A 16,798-nucleotide genomic window follows, 5' to 3' on the forward strand; every position below is an offset into this window, starting at 1 on the left:
TTTTGGAATATCAGTCAGTTTGGGCTCAACCACCTGAGCCCAACTTCAGTCTACTCATCACCTTAACTTTAACTACTTTTGTACATAGACTGCCCTATAGCGAAACTTTTAAACAAACACAGACCGGAAGTTAACTTAGGGCGAAGCGCGTGTGCCCGATGAAACCATCTATAACCCTTGTTTTTTCCTCAGTTCCCTTGTCTTGCGATATAAAGTTATATTGTGGTTGTTGTCTCCCTCTGTTTCTGTGTGTTTTGTTCTTGTATTGATAATTAAAAACTCTATGGTATTACTTCCTCGCCATGTGCTTCCTCTGAACCATGACCTGTGGCAATGCCTGCTGCCACCGATGTCATCTACAGTATGTTGATTGAACAACCAAAGGAAAAGAAAACACACGCACTGCTTTTATTGAATAACTTTTGTAGTATATTTCAATTATATTGTGTAGATTATGCACTTTATTTTACATTTGATGATTTTGCTTTGATGTCTTTGCTTCATTTTTATTCTATAAGCCTAATGATTGATTGTTTACTTCAATAAAAGCTTGGGACATTTTTACTTATATTAGACTAGGTCAAAGAAAGAAATTTATTATTTGTAAAGTATTGCAATTTACATGAATTTCCAAATCCTTCTGGTAACAATGTATAATTCTATAGTGTCAAAATGACTGGGTTCGAGTCTCAGGCTGGCAATACCATGACTGAGCTACCCTTGAGCAAGGCATCGAACCCCCAACTGCTCCTCGGGTGCCGCAGCATAAATGGCTGCCCACTGCTCCAGGTGTGTGTGTGTGTGTGTGTGTGTGTGTGCGTGTGTGTGTGTGTGTGTGTGTGTGTGTGTGTGTTTGTGTGCGTGTGTGTGTGTGTGTGTGTGTGGGCATGTTTTTGTGACATATCAGGACACGACTTTGTATAATGACATGGGTATGACACAGGTATTAGAAGGAGAGGGTGACTTATATGGACATAACCCATGTCCCCATTTTTCAAAACGCTTATAAATCATACAGATAAGTTTTTTTGAGAAAGTAAAAATGCACAAAGTTTCCTGTGAGGGTTAGGGTTAGGTGTAGGGTTGGTGAAGGGCAGTACAGTATAAAAACCATTACACCTATGGCATGAACACACTTTACACAAAAACAAACGTGTGTGTGTGTGTGCACTTTGGATGGGTTAAATGCAGATCACGAATTCTGAGTATGGGTCACCATACTTGGCTGTATGTCATAAGTATACATTTTATCTCTCTATTTCTCTAATTATGTGGTAAAGGAACTTGCATCTTTGCAGATTAATGAAACATAATTTTTATTTGTTTATTCTTTTTGCTCCAACATTACATTTAACCTCATTTTAACCCTGTTTAGCTGTTTGAGTTTGCAGAGAAGGTATTCAACACTGTCTCTAAGCATCATGCCATCCAGAAGAACTCCAGAGGAAGATAATGAAAGCTGCTGCCCTGCTGAGTCAAGACACCCTTCCAAAAAGCCTGGAGCCTGCGGGTGATTGCTCCTCAACAGCTCTGAATGAAGGTAATCAGTCACTGTCTCGCACTGAGAGACAGGTGAGAATACGCACTGTTCTGCCTCTCCTCAACTGTAGATTGCTCAGACTCTGACACTATTTTACAGTTCATGCAGCAGACAGCATGACGAATGAGGTGCCCGCATGCGGTCTTGTGTTTAGAATGAATCACTGAGCAGAGAGTTCATAATGAACAGCAGTGAGTTAATGTTGTAAAACTCTCACAGAGCTCTCAGTAATTTCTGCTTTAATAGCACTTTACAGCAAAGCTGAACAGACAAAATTAAGTTGCACTTATGCATACTCAGACCTGTTGAAAATTGTAATTGAAAATTGTATTTTCAGCAAACAAGATTTCTCATCGATAACTATTGGATGATGCAGAAGATTTGGAATACAACACACAAATTGAAAATTACAAAAACTCAATTATACCATATTAGTTGGAATATTTTCCCCCATTCAAAGACTTCAGATTCAGTTTAGGTGCCTTACCTAATGTACCAGATTACTGGAAACAGCAACAACAGTTCAATCAGGACCACTTTCGTCAAGGATATTTATGACAATTATAATTGCATACAGTTAGTGTTGGCGGTATGGTTATGTTCTGGGCAACACTCCACACGCCTGTCCATGCAGCCATGCTTGGACAGAGCGGGGAGAGCAGCAAGACAGACCCCACTGGGGTACAGAACAGAGCCATTATAAGCATATATAATTTACAATTCACAATTACATGAGTTGTAAACAAAATATCATAGAGACTGCTTACAATGAAGACACTGTAAAGAAAGAACAAGTTAGATCAGATTACAGGTTCAGTTGGTGGAGTTGGGGTTGGAGGAGGGAGTGGAAGAGACACTGAAGAATGGGAATTTAAATAGACCGCAGGTGATAGGTGTCAAGACTGGATTGGTACACATCAGGAACAGCTGACTGTCAGCTGATGCAAGAGTGACTAACATGACCTGACTGAACTAACGCAATGCTCGCTACTCTCTTAAATACAACATCTGCAATGAAGGTATCAAGTCTGTATCATGAGCTAGTGTTTCAGAATTTTTATATATATATATATATATATATATATATATATATATATATATATATATATATATATATATATATATATATATATATATTTATATAGTTCTGTTCAACATATCAAAGATAGGATTTCTACAGGACAGTAGCCCAAACGCACACAAGAAAAATATTCACTGAATGTAGCAATACTAGGCCTTTTATTTCTCTTGCATAATGTGGAAAATATTTATGTATTTATTTATTATTAAATCTTACATTGTATCAGAAGATGCTTGAACCACACACACACACAAACACACGTGTGTGTGTGCTAAAAATATCAATAAAATTGGTCATCCACTTCCAGCTAGTTTACCTGTACTGTTATGCTACTTGATGATACTTTGGTTCTAGCACAGATAACTTCACCGTACATCTGTACCAAAAAAAATAAAATAAAAAATGGATACAGTGATTATCTAAAGAACTGGACAAATGTTTTGAAATGTGTTAAAGGGATAGTTCACCCAGAAATCATCTTCAGAACACAGTTTAAATATTTTAGATTTAGTCCGAGAGCTCTCAGTCCCTCCAATGAAGCTGTGTGTACGGTATACTGTCCATGTCCAGAAAGGTAAGAAAAACATCATTAAAGTAGTCCATGTGACATCAGAGGGTCAGTTAGAATTTTTTGAAGCATCAAAAATACATTTTGGTCCAAAAATAGCAAAAATTATGACTTTATTCAGCATTGTCTTCTCTTCCGGGTCTGTTGTGAGCAACACAACAGTTGTAGTCATATCCGGTTTGCGAACGAATCATTCGATGTAACCGGATCTTCTTGAACCAGTTCACCAAATCTAACTGAATCATTTTAAACGGTTCACGTCTCCAATACGCATTAATCTACAAATGACTTAAGCTTTAACTTTTTTAATGTGGTTTACACTCCCTCTGAGTTCAAACAAACCAATATCCCGGAGTAATTCATGTACTCAAACAGTACACTGACTGAACTGCTGTAAAGAGAGAACTGAAGATGAACACGAGCTGAGCCAGATAACGAACAAAACATTGACTCGTTCACGAGTCAAGAACCGTCTCTGTCAGATGCGTCCGATTCGAGAACCGAGGAGCTGATGATACTGCGCATGTGTGATTCAGCGTGAAGCAGACCGACACACAGAGCGTCTGAACTGAACTAATTCTTTTGGTGATTGATTCTGAAATGATTCTGTGCTAATGCTATGAGCGCAGGTAAACCAAAGGCTTGAATCAAGGGCAATCATCGCCAGTGACTTCATTACTTTGAGCGAAAAAGAACTGGTGAACCGTTTTCTTCAACTGGTTTATTGAATCGAACTGTACGGAAGAACCGTTTCGCAGAAAAGAACCGAACTTCCCATCACTACTGGTGATCCGAAAACCGATGCAACCGGTTCATGAAGTCAATCTTTTGTTCATTATCTGGCTCGGCTCTGTGTTCATCTTCAGTTCTCTCTTCACAGCAGTTCAGTAAGTGTCAGCCACATTAAAAAAGTTAACAGCTTAAGTAATTTGTGGATTAATGCGTATTGGAGATGCGAACCGTTTAAAATTATTCAGTTCAATTTGGTGAACTGGTTCAAGAAGATCCGGTTAAATCGAATGATTTGTTCGCAAACCGGATATCACTACACTGTTGTGTTTTGAACTCGCTCACAACAGACACAGAAGAGAAGACAATGCTGAATAAAGTCGTAGTTTTTGCTATGTTTGGACCAAAATGTATTTTCGATGCTTCAAAAAATCCCAACTGACCCTCAGTTAGTAGGCTACATCAAATAATTATTACAATAAGTTAGGCTCCACCAGAGATCACTCGCTCATTACTATGGACCCTTGCACCACACCACATTGCTCCACTTCACTCCGGACTACATTTCCCATCATCCATTTCACGGATTACACCAACAGCTGTAACCAATCAAACACACTTTGCTTAAGCCATGGACTTCCTCTTTCTCACTTCCCAGTATTGTTTAGTGCTTATCACTGTTATAGCTGATAGTTACTCTATGGAGCCTCTTTCCTTGCCCTGTTGGACTCCTAGTCTTGGTTGTGGTTTTGCCTTGCCTAATTTCTGTTTTTGATTCTCATCGGTGTGTTTTGGATTACCCCTTTTGCCTAGCCCTCTTAATATTGTTTGCTGATCGCAGACACACGCTTGCCTTTGGATTACTCTTTGTCTTGTCTATTTTATTAGTTTGCTGTGTATTGACCCATGTCTGTTTCTTTCCACGTTAATGAATAAAGCACTGGAGATGGATTCACACACTGTTTACTCTGAAAAAGTTAATGACTGTCCTTCTACAGCATTTAACAGAGAGTAACATCTCACTACCAGTTACAAAAGACACTGTAACAGTCTGTCACAGGCAATTCTAGGTTCATTTTCCATCAATTCATTTTTTTAACCTAGTAATCATTCCATCTAGTGGCATTTTTTTTTTTTTTTTTGGCCCAATGCCAAATTTACTTGCCAATCCCTGCTTTAGAAAATGTGTGTAAAGTGTGCTTGTGTAAAATCATACTGTACTGCCATCATTCGCAAATGGTCGATGAAACAAAAAACCTATGAGCGAAAATCACACAAGCATTAATGAAGCATTGGTGGCCAAACATATGACGGAAAAAGAATGCAGATTAAAAATGCTGGATTGGCCATTCAAATTCAGGGTTTAGACAATAAAAGCCCCTCGTTCTGTCAGTGCTGAGTGCAGCTGCTGTGAGAGCATGCTAATGCAAAGGGTCCATCTCCATAAGCCCGAGCCATGAAAGAAACCTTCACAATGAGATCACATCAAAAGAGCCTGTAAACAAAGACAGGCACATTTCAATCCACCATGAACAGATAATCAAGCTTAAAACTGCCTTCTCTGATCTGATGCTAAATAATAGCTGGAAAAGGTGGACATGCTGGCTACCAGAAAATGATCATTTCACCATAAAATTTGCATGAAATAAAAACACATTTCAAATTAAATTAAATTTGACACAAAGGTGCTCTGAAGGTCCTTGAAATAGTGGCATACATCTAGCAGCTTCTGTGATGTCTGTTTTAGCATTTGTGTGTCTCTCAGTTGCTGTCCTCTCCCATTTCTCTCAAAAGGTCAACAATAATTGCTCCTAAACGCATGGAAACCTGCTTTGAATGCGGACTCACTGCACAGCTGGAGCTCCATAAACCAGTTTCACATCAAAAGGCCTCACATTCAAAACATACTATAACCAAATATCTAATTTAAGATTAAATTAATCCATGTGTGGTTCATTCTCAGGAAGACATTTGAGTTGTATCCTTTACATCTAGTTTGTTTTACTGAATTGTATTGAATATTCTTTTTTTCTTTTCTTTTCTTTTTTCTCAATTCATGTGCTTGGTACAAATCACACAAATATTCACTGTAAATACACAAAGCATTTTTAATGTATCAGTAGTACTGGTGAAAAGAGAAACATCACAAAAGCCATGTCACAAGTTACTTTCTTCCTGTTCTAATGGGTGATTTATTACAAAGCACACTCAATCTAAGTAATTAATCCAGAAATTATGAGGATATCTATTCAAATTACAAGTATATAAATTCAGTAAAATAATGTAATGTGCTTCTGTTTTTGGTTTAGGATTAGTAACTATAATTCATTTAATTTTATAATATTTATTTATTTACTTAATGTTCAATCCATTTAATATTTTATTCCTCTTATTATTATTAATATTATTGTTATTATTGTAAAGTGTATTTCTCAAACGTGTATTGCAGTATAGTTTAAAAGGGTTTAGCAGAAGACTTTTTTTATTTATTTAATTATACATTGTTTCCTGAGAATGTCCCATGCCAAGTCCATGCATAGCTCTATTACATATCCAAAACTCAAAAACACTTGAGGGACAAACTAAAGTAACAGTCAAACTAAAGCCAGAATTATGGGCAAAATAATCAGGCTCATCTATAAATCTATATGAATGTGGGGAAAAGGACACTGTACACTGGAACTATCAGTTGCCTACCTACACCCTCATCACCTCTACAGGCTGATTTTGGATTGGGCTCCTGGTGCTTTCAAAACTGACCTGCCATCTACAGGAAGTTGTGGTAGTTACAGAAAGTAATCAGTTGGGCTGTAGTAGAGCTTCTTAAAAACCTCCTGTCGGGTGAAATTTTGGAGGATCAAGGCCTGAAAGGGGGCTATCGTCACAGTACTCCACCGTCGGGCCTATGTCCCGTCCTCCAGCCGACTGATGGTCAGACATGACTGGGTGATGATGTGCAGGAAGGTGTGTTTCTGGTGGGTACCAGGAAAACATGATGAAAATGAGGTCAAAATGTGGCCCAGTCTTTTACATTTTAAGTCATAGTTTTAATAGAAGCACAATTTACAGAAGTGCACTTGCTATAGTATGTTAGTTAGCACTTTAAAGTAATTGATTATATTTGTAAATAATTTGAATTATAATTTTAACTTTAGTGTGTTATTTAGTATTAGATTTATATATATATATGGTAACACTTTACAATAAGGTTCCATTAGTTAACATTAGTTAATGCATTAGTTAACATGAACTAACCATGAATGACACCTCTGTTCAGCATTAGTTAATATTTGTTAACGTTAACTCACACATGTACTAATGCATCAATTCACATTAACAGCACGGTTAGTTAACATTAGTTAATGCATTAGTTAACATGAACTAACCATGAATGACTTCTCTGTTCAGCATTAGTTAATATTTGTTAACGTTAACTCACACATGTACTAATGCATCAATTCACATTAACAGCACGGTTAGTTAACATTAGTTAATGCATTAGTTAACATGAACTAACCATGAATGACTTCTCTGTTCAGCATTAATTAATATTTGTTAACGTTAACTCACACATGTACTAATGCATCAATTCACATTAACAGCAAGGTTAGTTAACATTAGTTAATGCATTAGTTAACATGAACTAACCATAAATGACACCTCTGTTCCGCATTAGTTAATATTTGTTAACGTTAACTCACACATGTACTAATGCATCAATTCACATTAACAGCACGGTTAGTTAACATTAGTTAATGCATTAGTTAACATGAACTAACCATGAATGACACCTCTGTTCAGCATTAGTTAATATTTGTTAACGTTAACTCACACATGTAGCCTACTAATGCATCAATTCACATAAATAAGGCATTGATTTGTTGGTAAACATAATTCTACAGCGGAAAAATGTTGTTCATGTTTATACGCACTTTACTATCATTACTTGCATTCAAATAAGCATTTATTAATGGCTTGAGTGAACCTTATTGAAAAGTGTTCACTATTTCAACATTAACTGATGTGTTACTAACATTTGTAGACTCTTTATTGACATGACTTACCATTAATAAAGCATTTATTGATGGAATTTATTAACCTTATTGTAAAGTGTTCACTATTTCAACATTAACTGATGTGTTACTAACATTTGTAGACTCTTTATTGACATGACTTACCATTAATAAAGCATTTATTGATGGAATTTATGAACCTTATTGTAAAGTGTTCACTATTTCAACATTAACTGATGTGTTACTTACATTTGTAGACTCTTTATTGACATGACTTACCATTAATAAAGCATTTACTGATGGAATTTATGAACCTTATTGTAAAGTGTACACTATTTCAACATTAACTGATGTGTTACTAACATTTGTAGACTCTTTATTGACATGACTTACCATTAATAAAGCATTTATTGATGGAATTTATGAACCTTATTGTAAAGTGTTCACTATTTGAACATTAACTGATGTGTTACTAACATTTGTAGACTCTTTATTGACATGACTTACCATTAATAAAGCATTTATTGATGGAATTTATTAACCTTATTGTAAAGTGTTCACTATTTGAACATTAACTGATGTGTTACTAACATTTGTAGACTCTTTATTGACATGACTTACCATTAATAAAGCATTTACTGATGGAATTTATGAACCTTATTGTAAAGTGTACACTATTTCAACATTAACTGATGTGTTACTAACATTTGTAGACTCTTTATTGACATGACTTACCATAAATAAAGCATTTATTGATGGAATTTATGAACCTTATTGTAAAGTGTTCACTATTTCAACATTAACTGATGTGTTACTAACATTTTTAGACTCTTTATTGACATGACTTACCATAAATAAAGCATTTATTGATGGAATTTATGAACCTTATTGTAAAGTGTTCACTATTTCAACATTAACTTATGGATTACTAATATTTGTAGACTCATTATAAACATGACTTACCATTATTAAAGCATGTATTAATTGGAATTTATGAACCTTATTGTAACATGATGTACTAACATTTGTAGATTTGATACAAAGCAGTGATTATTGATTTTACTGGACCTTAAATGAGTGAAAGTCACACATCACTTGCATTTTCAAAACCTTTACTACATTACATAACAATGGTATCAATTAACAATGTATACATATTACAAATTAATAAAAAGACAATTGGAAATTCATTTGTACAACTGTAGTGTGTGAAGCAAGAAAAATCATCTGCAGCAGAATTACAAAATGTACAAAATAAGAAATATAGAAATATATATACTGTTTGTATCAATGAATGGGACTATGGAAGAGGTGTTTCAAAAGAGTAAAAATATGGATGATCTGGGAGTGAGCCAGCATGGTCAAGTTAGGCTGGAGAAATAATGGGCTTCGGGAGTTATCAGTTTTGTGTTTTAAAGGTGATATTTTCGATGAATATCCTTCAACAGTCTTCCAAGAGGACCATTTTTGTACCGATTTCCAAGCCAGTAAGTCCACTCTATCAGTTTTAGATGTTGTTTTAGTAGGTCCTCTGTCCTATTTCCTCTAAGACGCCATATTTTTCCTTTGTAAGTTAACCATGCTCTTTCCAGATTTTGTGTATGGCTGCCTGTTATTGGATCTACAAAACACTGATTATGCTTCACAGGAAAATGGTTATAGCCAAGATCGGTTAGTACCCCTCTGTAAGCACGCCATTCATCACTAAGTATGGAACTTCCAGGATGCACATGTCGTACAATATGTGGGATAAGATGGTTCCGGGACCTTCGATGAACGAGTTTCAGAATAGGCTTGCTATTTCTTGGTGCAACCCCCAGCATCCCAAAGACCCACTTTCTTCTACGCCAAGTCTTTGCGAACCTTCCACGTCCATACTGAAATACAAGTATACAACTATACAATATTTAAAAATACAAAGCTTCCAAATGTATAGAATGCCTCATTTCCACTGAGCCGTACGGCACAGTACAGTTCAGTACGGTACTCACTTTTTGTAGTTTCGATTGTCAGAAGATGTGAATGATACCCTAATTCTGAACCGAACCATACCGTACCACTTTTTTGAGACCCTTTCATTAGGGTACCTAGCACAGTAGTCCGGTACTAAAGGGTGGAGTTAGCAGAAAGTTGATTTGTTGACAGATAATCAACACTTGCACCTGCTATAAGAGGAATGATAACACAACAGGAGCCATTTTAATACAGTTGAAACACAATACCATTTCTTCTTGTGACAAGCAGAAGGACAGCCGAGAAGCAAGAACAAGATCTGCTATACTGTATGCACTCCATTGTTATTTTCTGTGTTGTTTTCTACTTTACAAGAATTATATTGTTCGTTTCTTTCAGGCATACACCGCGCCAATCAAGTAAGGGTTGGCCCACTGTTGGCAGTGGAAATGCAAGCCGGATCAGGGTTTACCATGACGAATCGTACTGTACTATACTGTACCGCTCGGTGGAAACAAGACATACATCATTCAAAACAATGCAATCCTTCTATACATTCTAACACTCATCGGCCTAACAATCAATCTAACACTCTTTGAACTTAACACTTAAAACTCTTGGTAACACTTTACTTGAAGGGGTGTGCATAAGACTGACATGACACCATCATAATCATGACATAACACATGTCATGAATATGAAGGAGGTTTTATGTAGCCTGACTACGTCAGACTTCCTACTTCCGCTCAATTTCATTTCGCTTCTGTACTCAGTCTGATACAGCGTCAGAGCTTTCTGTTTGCCACCGGTCTGAAAACAGCCGGGCCAATCAACGAGCAGAGGGCAGGCTGAGAGCCGTGACGTAGATGCTAAGCGCCGAGTTTTAAATTGTAGGTTAGAGAAATCGAAAACCGAAACGACCGCGGAAATGGGAAACGAGACACGGGATGCAATTCGCTCTGTTATGGAGAACATTCAACTCTTTTTCAAACTGTAGCCAGAACAAGAAAAGTGTTTAACAACAGGTTTACAGTGGAGGTTCAATCATAGAATTGAGTTCGATGCATGATGTCTGTGCTTCGATGCGGCTGTACAGGCGCATAACATACGTCATAACTAAACGTATCTGATTTGGTAACCAATGATTTTAAACTTCAGACAAGCCCCCCCTAGCGAGAGAGAAAACACTTCTCTATTATGCCATTCCAGACTCTGTCTACGAAGCAAAGTGAAGTAGCAGAGTCTGGTATTTCCAGGCTTGGTTTTATGCATGTTTATGACAAATGTCATTAAGTGTCATTCGCTCAATTATGACATTTTTAATGCAAACATTACATTGTTTGAGATGTCTTTGTTATGACAACTTGACTTTACTAAGACAACACAACCTGTCATAAATGTGTCATAAACATGACATAGCAGATTCATTATCAAAGACTTAGCTTTATGGGTTAACATTTCATTAAACTGTCATGTGGTTGGTTTTGACATTGGCTGTCATGAAGCCATTATAACATTTTAATGACAAATTAAATTTGTACCACTGTAGTTGAGGTCAAGAAAAACATTCATGACACAGTTATAATGGCCTCATGACAGCCAATGTCAAAACCAATCACATGACAGTTTAATGTAATGTTAACCCATAAAGCTAGTGGTTTCTTAAAGGGATAGTTCGCCCAAAAATGAAAATTCTGTTCTCATTTACTCACCCTCTAGTTGTTTCAAACCTGTATGAGTTTCTTTTTTCTGCTGAACACAAAAGAAGATATTTTGAAAAATGTCGGTAACCAAACAGTTGATGGACCCCAGTGACTTCCATAGTATTTTTTTTTTCCTACTATGGAAGTCAATGGGGTCCATCAACTGTTTGGTTACCGACATTTTTCAAAATATCTTCTTTTGTGTTCAGCAGAAAAAAAAAAAAAAATCATACAGGTTTGAAACAACTTGAGGGTGAGTAAATGATGACAGAATTTTCATTTTTTGGCAAACTATTCCTTTAAGTTTGATAGTTAATCTGCTATGTCATGTTTATGACATATTTATGACAATTTATGTTGTCTTGGTAATGTCAAGTTGTAATGACAAAGACACTGACAGGTTATGATGTATTTGTTTATGTCAAGTTGTCATAACAAAGACATCTCAAACAATGTCATATTTGCATTAAAAATGTCATAATTGAGCGAATGACACTTAATGACAGTTGTCATAAACATGCATAAGACCTCCTTCACATTTATGACATCTGTCATGTCATGATTATGATGGTGTCATGTCAGTCTTATGCACACCCCTTCAAGTAAAGTGTTACCAAACTGGGTATTTTTTGTTTAGCCAAATTGCAAATGTTGCCAAATGTACAAAGTACATAATGTAAAACACAATTTCATTAACATAACTAAGGTTATTAATCTAAAATAAAGATACATTTTATGGGAATATTTAAATTACCTTTCGCTTGTGACGGAAGTTGCTCTCATCAATCATAACAAACTCCCTGGGTTGTCCTATCATTTGGCCCTTCCTTCTGGCATACAACTTCATGGATTCTTTACAAATAGCTCGAACTTTTTTGGCCATGCTGCTGAGTGTACGTGAGCTTCCAGCAATGCCATCTTCAATCATGTCGATTTGTCTCAACTGAAGGCCTTGAGCAAACCTTTGTTAAAAAAAAAAATTTAGTGAAAAACTTTAGTGTTCATATTTCTGTTCAACTACTTTCAAAATTAGACTAAAACTTCAATTAAAATGTTTTAAACATACCGATATATGAACTTCATCCATGAGAATAAATTACACTTTGACTTGGCAAAAAGTGATCCATACCTCACTGACTTGAACCTTCCCTTATGTCTGTTTCGTGTACAGGACCTTTAAACATGTTATAAAAGATTCTAGTGAGTAAGACTCTGCGTCATATTTGTTTAAATAAATTTGTTCCTAAAACCATAGCTGACATTTAAAATTGTATAGCTATGTCTGGACAATAACATTATGAATTATTAAAAAGATAATTTAATCAAGCAAGCTCTGGTCAAACAATTATTTTAAATTAATAATAATAATAATACTTACCAAACATAGTTGTCTGCTTTGTTGGGTTTATGAGTCAGCTTCATTTTATGTTGGCATAAATTGCACTTCATTTTAGCTTTAAGCAATTTTTTTTTTCTGGAGCCATTTAATCAACTTCAATTTCTTCCTCTTTGTTTGACGTCCTTCAATCATTGACAGCAATTTTCGATTTAATGATGGAGCCATGTCACCTTATAAATACATAAACAATCATTTAAAAGAGTATATTTAAAATAATAATAATAATAATTAATACCTTAATATTTAGTATTCATGCAACAGATTGTTTAGACATAGGCCTGCTCAACACACAAAACAAATACATTGACTGAAAACAATGTAAATATTATCTGATTAACTATGGTAAGGTTTTATGCATTTTTGCATTTCATGAATAAAGATGAATATACAGTATATTATAATTCTAATATATAGAATTATTTATTTAATAAAATAGTTAAAGAATAAATATACCAGAAAAACAATTATAGTGTTGTGCTATATAGGCTTTCATGTTAGAGCTGAAGAAAGAAACATACATTTATGTAACATTTATCATTTACAATTCTTAGATTTACATAATTAAAAGCTGTAATCAAATCTTACATGATGTGTCACTGGATTGTACGTGATGTTCGCCGTTGCATCTGTTAATTTGCGAGGGAGTTGAGCGGGCTTTTCGGCTTTTCATCAGGAAGTAGCGTTCCTTCCGGAAGTACAAATACCGAGAGATTTTTAGCAATACAATTTTAAATCAAAACAAGACAAACGTATTATTCACTTTCAAATTGTTAAATGCTGTTATTTTATCGAAGCCATCAGTCATTGTTATTTCAGCTTCGTTAAAAAGAAGCTTAATTTCTGCAGTTCATTTAAAGAAAAACTACCATACCCACAATCCTTCAGCACTTTGCGGCAAAAAAAAAATATTTAAATAAATAGAGCGGCCAGCGGTTATCCAGCGGATACTGATAAACAGGTGTCGAATGCCAAAGCAAGTTTGATGATGGAAAGTGGACTGACGGATGACAATTTAAACCATCAGACCAGAGGGAGACAGAAGAAAAAACTGTCTCGGGATGAACGCACAGAAAAATCCGGTAAATGATGCACGTTTATCAACTAGCTAACTTTAGATAGCTACTATTTAAGTTTTACAAATGAAACCATCAAGAAAACGGTTGATCCAGGCTTGAATAGTAGAAATAACTGAGAAAACTAAACGATTTTTACTTACTAAGTAAACCATTAGAGTCCCTCCAACCCCCTCTCCCTCCCTCTGTGTGTGTAACGTTAACATAATCAGGATGATTTTGTTGTTAAATAGCCTATTATTATTATTTATTATTTATTATTTTTTTCTTTATAGATAAACCCACTGAAGCAGTGCCCACTGTGTCTATAGCTTTGGCTAAAGCCAAGGCAGAGACTGACACATGGAAGGTGAAATGTCAGTATCTGCAGGAGAAAATAGAAGATTTAACAAAAGATCGAGATTTCCTTAGACAACAGCTGTCAGAAGGTAAAGTTTTTGTGAAAGTTTTGTGTTGTTTTAGTATTAAAATCTCTCTTTAAATACATAAAATGTGGTAAATCTGGTAAACCCACGTATTAAACTGAACTAAGGTAGATGTAACAGGCAGTGGTGATGTTGATATGGACTTTTTTTTGTCATTTGGAGTGAAGTTAACATGTAACCTATAGTCACAAATGCAGGCATACAGAATATGACTTTTAACTGTTTTTTTTTTTCTTCCCCGATTAAAGCCATCAAAATGGACAACAACATTCCTGACAGAATTAAAGATAAGCCTGCAGACATCCCCAAAATAATGAAAATCGATTCAGAAAGTGACTCCACTGATTCTGACTCTTCTGAGTCTTCTGACTCAGAGTCATCTAGCTCAGACTCTTCGAGGGAGAAGAAGAAAAGAAAGAAGAAGGGAAAGAAAGCAAAGAAAAGAGTGAAAAAACAGAAAAAAAACAAGCAAATGAGAAAATTCTGTCAAAGGGGTAGGTTGTGCAAATTGAAATAATAGTTTTTTTAATATACCAGGAATGGAAAACTTGTGTTTTGTAATCTGTGTTGTGTAGTTTACCATTAAACACATGAATGGAATGGGTTCTTAAAATGTGATTACTAGAAACATAACAATTGCCGAAATTTTTTTTTTTTTTTTTTTTTTTTACTGTCTTAGTTACTGATCCATGGCAGGTGGTAAAGCGGTACAAATCAGTCCTGGAGTTTTTCAAAAGAGGGAGCAACATGGCAGAAGCTTTCCGGAAGTATGGTGTTGACCGGAACACAATCGTGCAGAGTGCAGCTATTGCTGAACTGGCGATTGCAGCACCAGAGAAATATGCAGAAATCCATGAAAAACAGGAAAAGGGAGAGAAATTATCAAACATAACCCAGAAATGTCAAGACGCAATCATGGCCGATGAGAACATTGCAAACATAATACAAACAATGAAAACGGATGGGAAGTTGCTTCCAATAAGAAAATAGTAAATTTTCATGTTATAAAAAAATCGCTAAAAAAAAATAATATTACAATAATATATTTTGCCTTGTATAGGCCTGAATTGATAGGGCAGCACATTTTGTTTTGTCCTTAAAAATTTTGTTTTGTATGTTTTGTTCTGGCAAAGATTGCCAATGTTGACCAGTTCTGATAATGTAATAAAGAGGTCTTTTCTCAACATCCTGAAAATGTTAATAATGAATGGCTTTCACACATTTAAGGTCCGATAAATTAAATATTGACTGTTTACGTACCTACAAATATTACTAACACATCAGTTAATGCTGAAATAGTGTACACGATAAGGTTTATAAATACAATCAATAAATGCTTTATTAATGGTAAGTCATGTAAATAAAGAGTCTACAAATGTTAGTAACACATCAGTTAATGTTCAAATAGTGAACACTTTACAATAAGGTTCATAAATTCCATCAATAAATGCTTTATTAATGGTAAGTCGTGTCAATAAAGAGTCTACAAATGTTAGTAACACATCAGTTAATGTTGAAATAGTGAACACTTTACAATAAGGTTCATAAATTCCATCAATAAATGCTTTATTAATGGTAAGTCATGTCAATAAAGAGTCTACAAATGTTAGTAACCCATCCGTTAATGTTCAAATAGTGAACACTTTACAATAAGGTTCATAAATTCCATCAATAAATGCTTTATTAATGGTAAGTCATGTCAATAAAGAGTCTACAAATGTTAGTAACACATCAGTTAAGGTTCAAATAGTGAACACTTTTCAATAAGGTTCACTCAAGCCATTAATAAATGCTTATTTGAATGCAAGTAATGATAGTAAAGTGCGTATAAACATGAACAACATTTTTCCGCTGTAGAATTATGTTTACCAACAAATCAATGCCTTATTTATGTGAATTGATGCATTAGTAGGCTACATGTGTGAGTTAACGTTAACAAATATGAATTAATGCGGAACAGAGGTGTCATTCATGGTTAGTTCATGTTAACTAATGCATTAACTAATGTTAACTAACCGTGCTGTTAATGTGAATTGATGCATTAGAACATGTGTGAGTTAACGTTAACAAATATTAACTAATTCTGAACAGAGGTGTCGTTCATGGTTAGTTCATGTTAACTAATGCATTAACTAATGTTAACTAACCGTGCTGTTAATGTGAATTGATGCATTAGTACATGTGTGAGTTAACGTTAACAAATATTAACTAATGCTGAACAGAGGTGTCATTCATGGTTAGTTCATGTTAACTAATGCATTAACTAATGTTAACTAACCGTGCTGTTAATGTGAATTGATGCATTAGTACATGT

At 35.1% G+C, this 16,798-nt stretch overlaps 3 protein-coding genes across 7 annotated transcripts in view; 1 reads left to right on the top strand and 2 right to left on the bottom strand.

Annotated features, from left to right (window-relative positions):
- Positions 1–16,798, bottom strand: part of LOC113053503 (polypeptide N-acetylgalactosaminyltransferase 13-like) — a 109,681-nt gene that overhangs the window by 11,399 nt on the left and 81,484 nt on the right. The window lies entirely within an intron of this gene.
- On the bottom strand, positions 9,077–13,682 carry LOC113053504 (uncharacterized). 4 transcript variants are annotated; one of them, XR_003277234.1, is made up of 5 exons: positions 13,572–13,682; positions 12,966–13,156; positions 12,654–12,761; positions 12,342–12,538; positions 9,077–9,808 (listed from the first exon to the last, which is right to left on the bottom strand). XR_003277234.1 is itself a non-coding variant. In XM_026218598.1 (5 exons), exons 2-5 carry the CDS (start codon positions 13,034–13,036, stop codon positions 9,344–9,346), a joined length of 789 nt encoding a protein of 262 aa, XP_026074383.1. In that variant the 5' UTR covers positions 13,037–13,156; positions 13,572–13,682; the 3' UTR covers positions 9,083–9,343. The 4 variants fall into 4 exon arrangements, 3 of the variants coding, with proteins under 3 accessions (XP_026074383.1, XP_026074380.1, XP_026074381.1); XM_026218598.1 differs by having other exon boundaries at positions 9,083–9,808; positions 12,342–12,549; positions 12,717–12,761; XM_026218595.1 differs by having other exon boundaries at positions 9,092–9,808; positions 12,342–12,549.
- LOC113053505 (coiled-coil domain-containing protein 106-like) lies at positions 13,932–15,788 on the top strand. Its single transcript, XM_026218599.1, has 4 exons — positions 13,932–14,065; positions 14,335–14,487; positions 14,733–14,978; positions 15,164–15,788. Exons 1-4 carry the CDS (start codon positions 13,969–13,971, stop codon positions 15,472–15,474), a joined length of 807 nt encoding a protein of 268 aa, XP_026074384.1. The 5' UTR covers positions 13,932–13,968; the 3' UTR covers positions 15,475–15,788.

The sequence above is a fragment of the Carassius auratus genome, chromosome 34 (assembly GCF_003368295.1).
Source record: "Carassius auratus strain Wakin chromosome 34, ASM336829v1, whole genome shotgun sequence".
NCBI classification, from domain to species: Eukaryota; Metazoa; Chordata; class Actinopteri; order Cypriniformes; family Cyprinidae; genus Carassius; species Carassius auratus.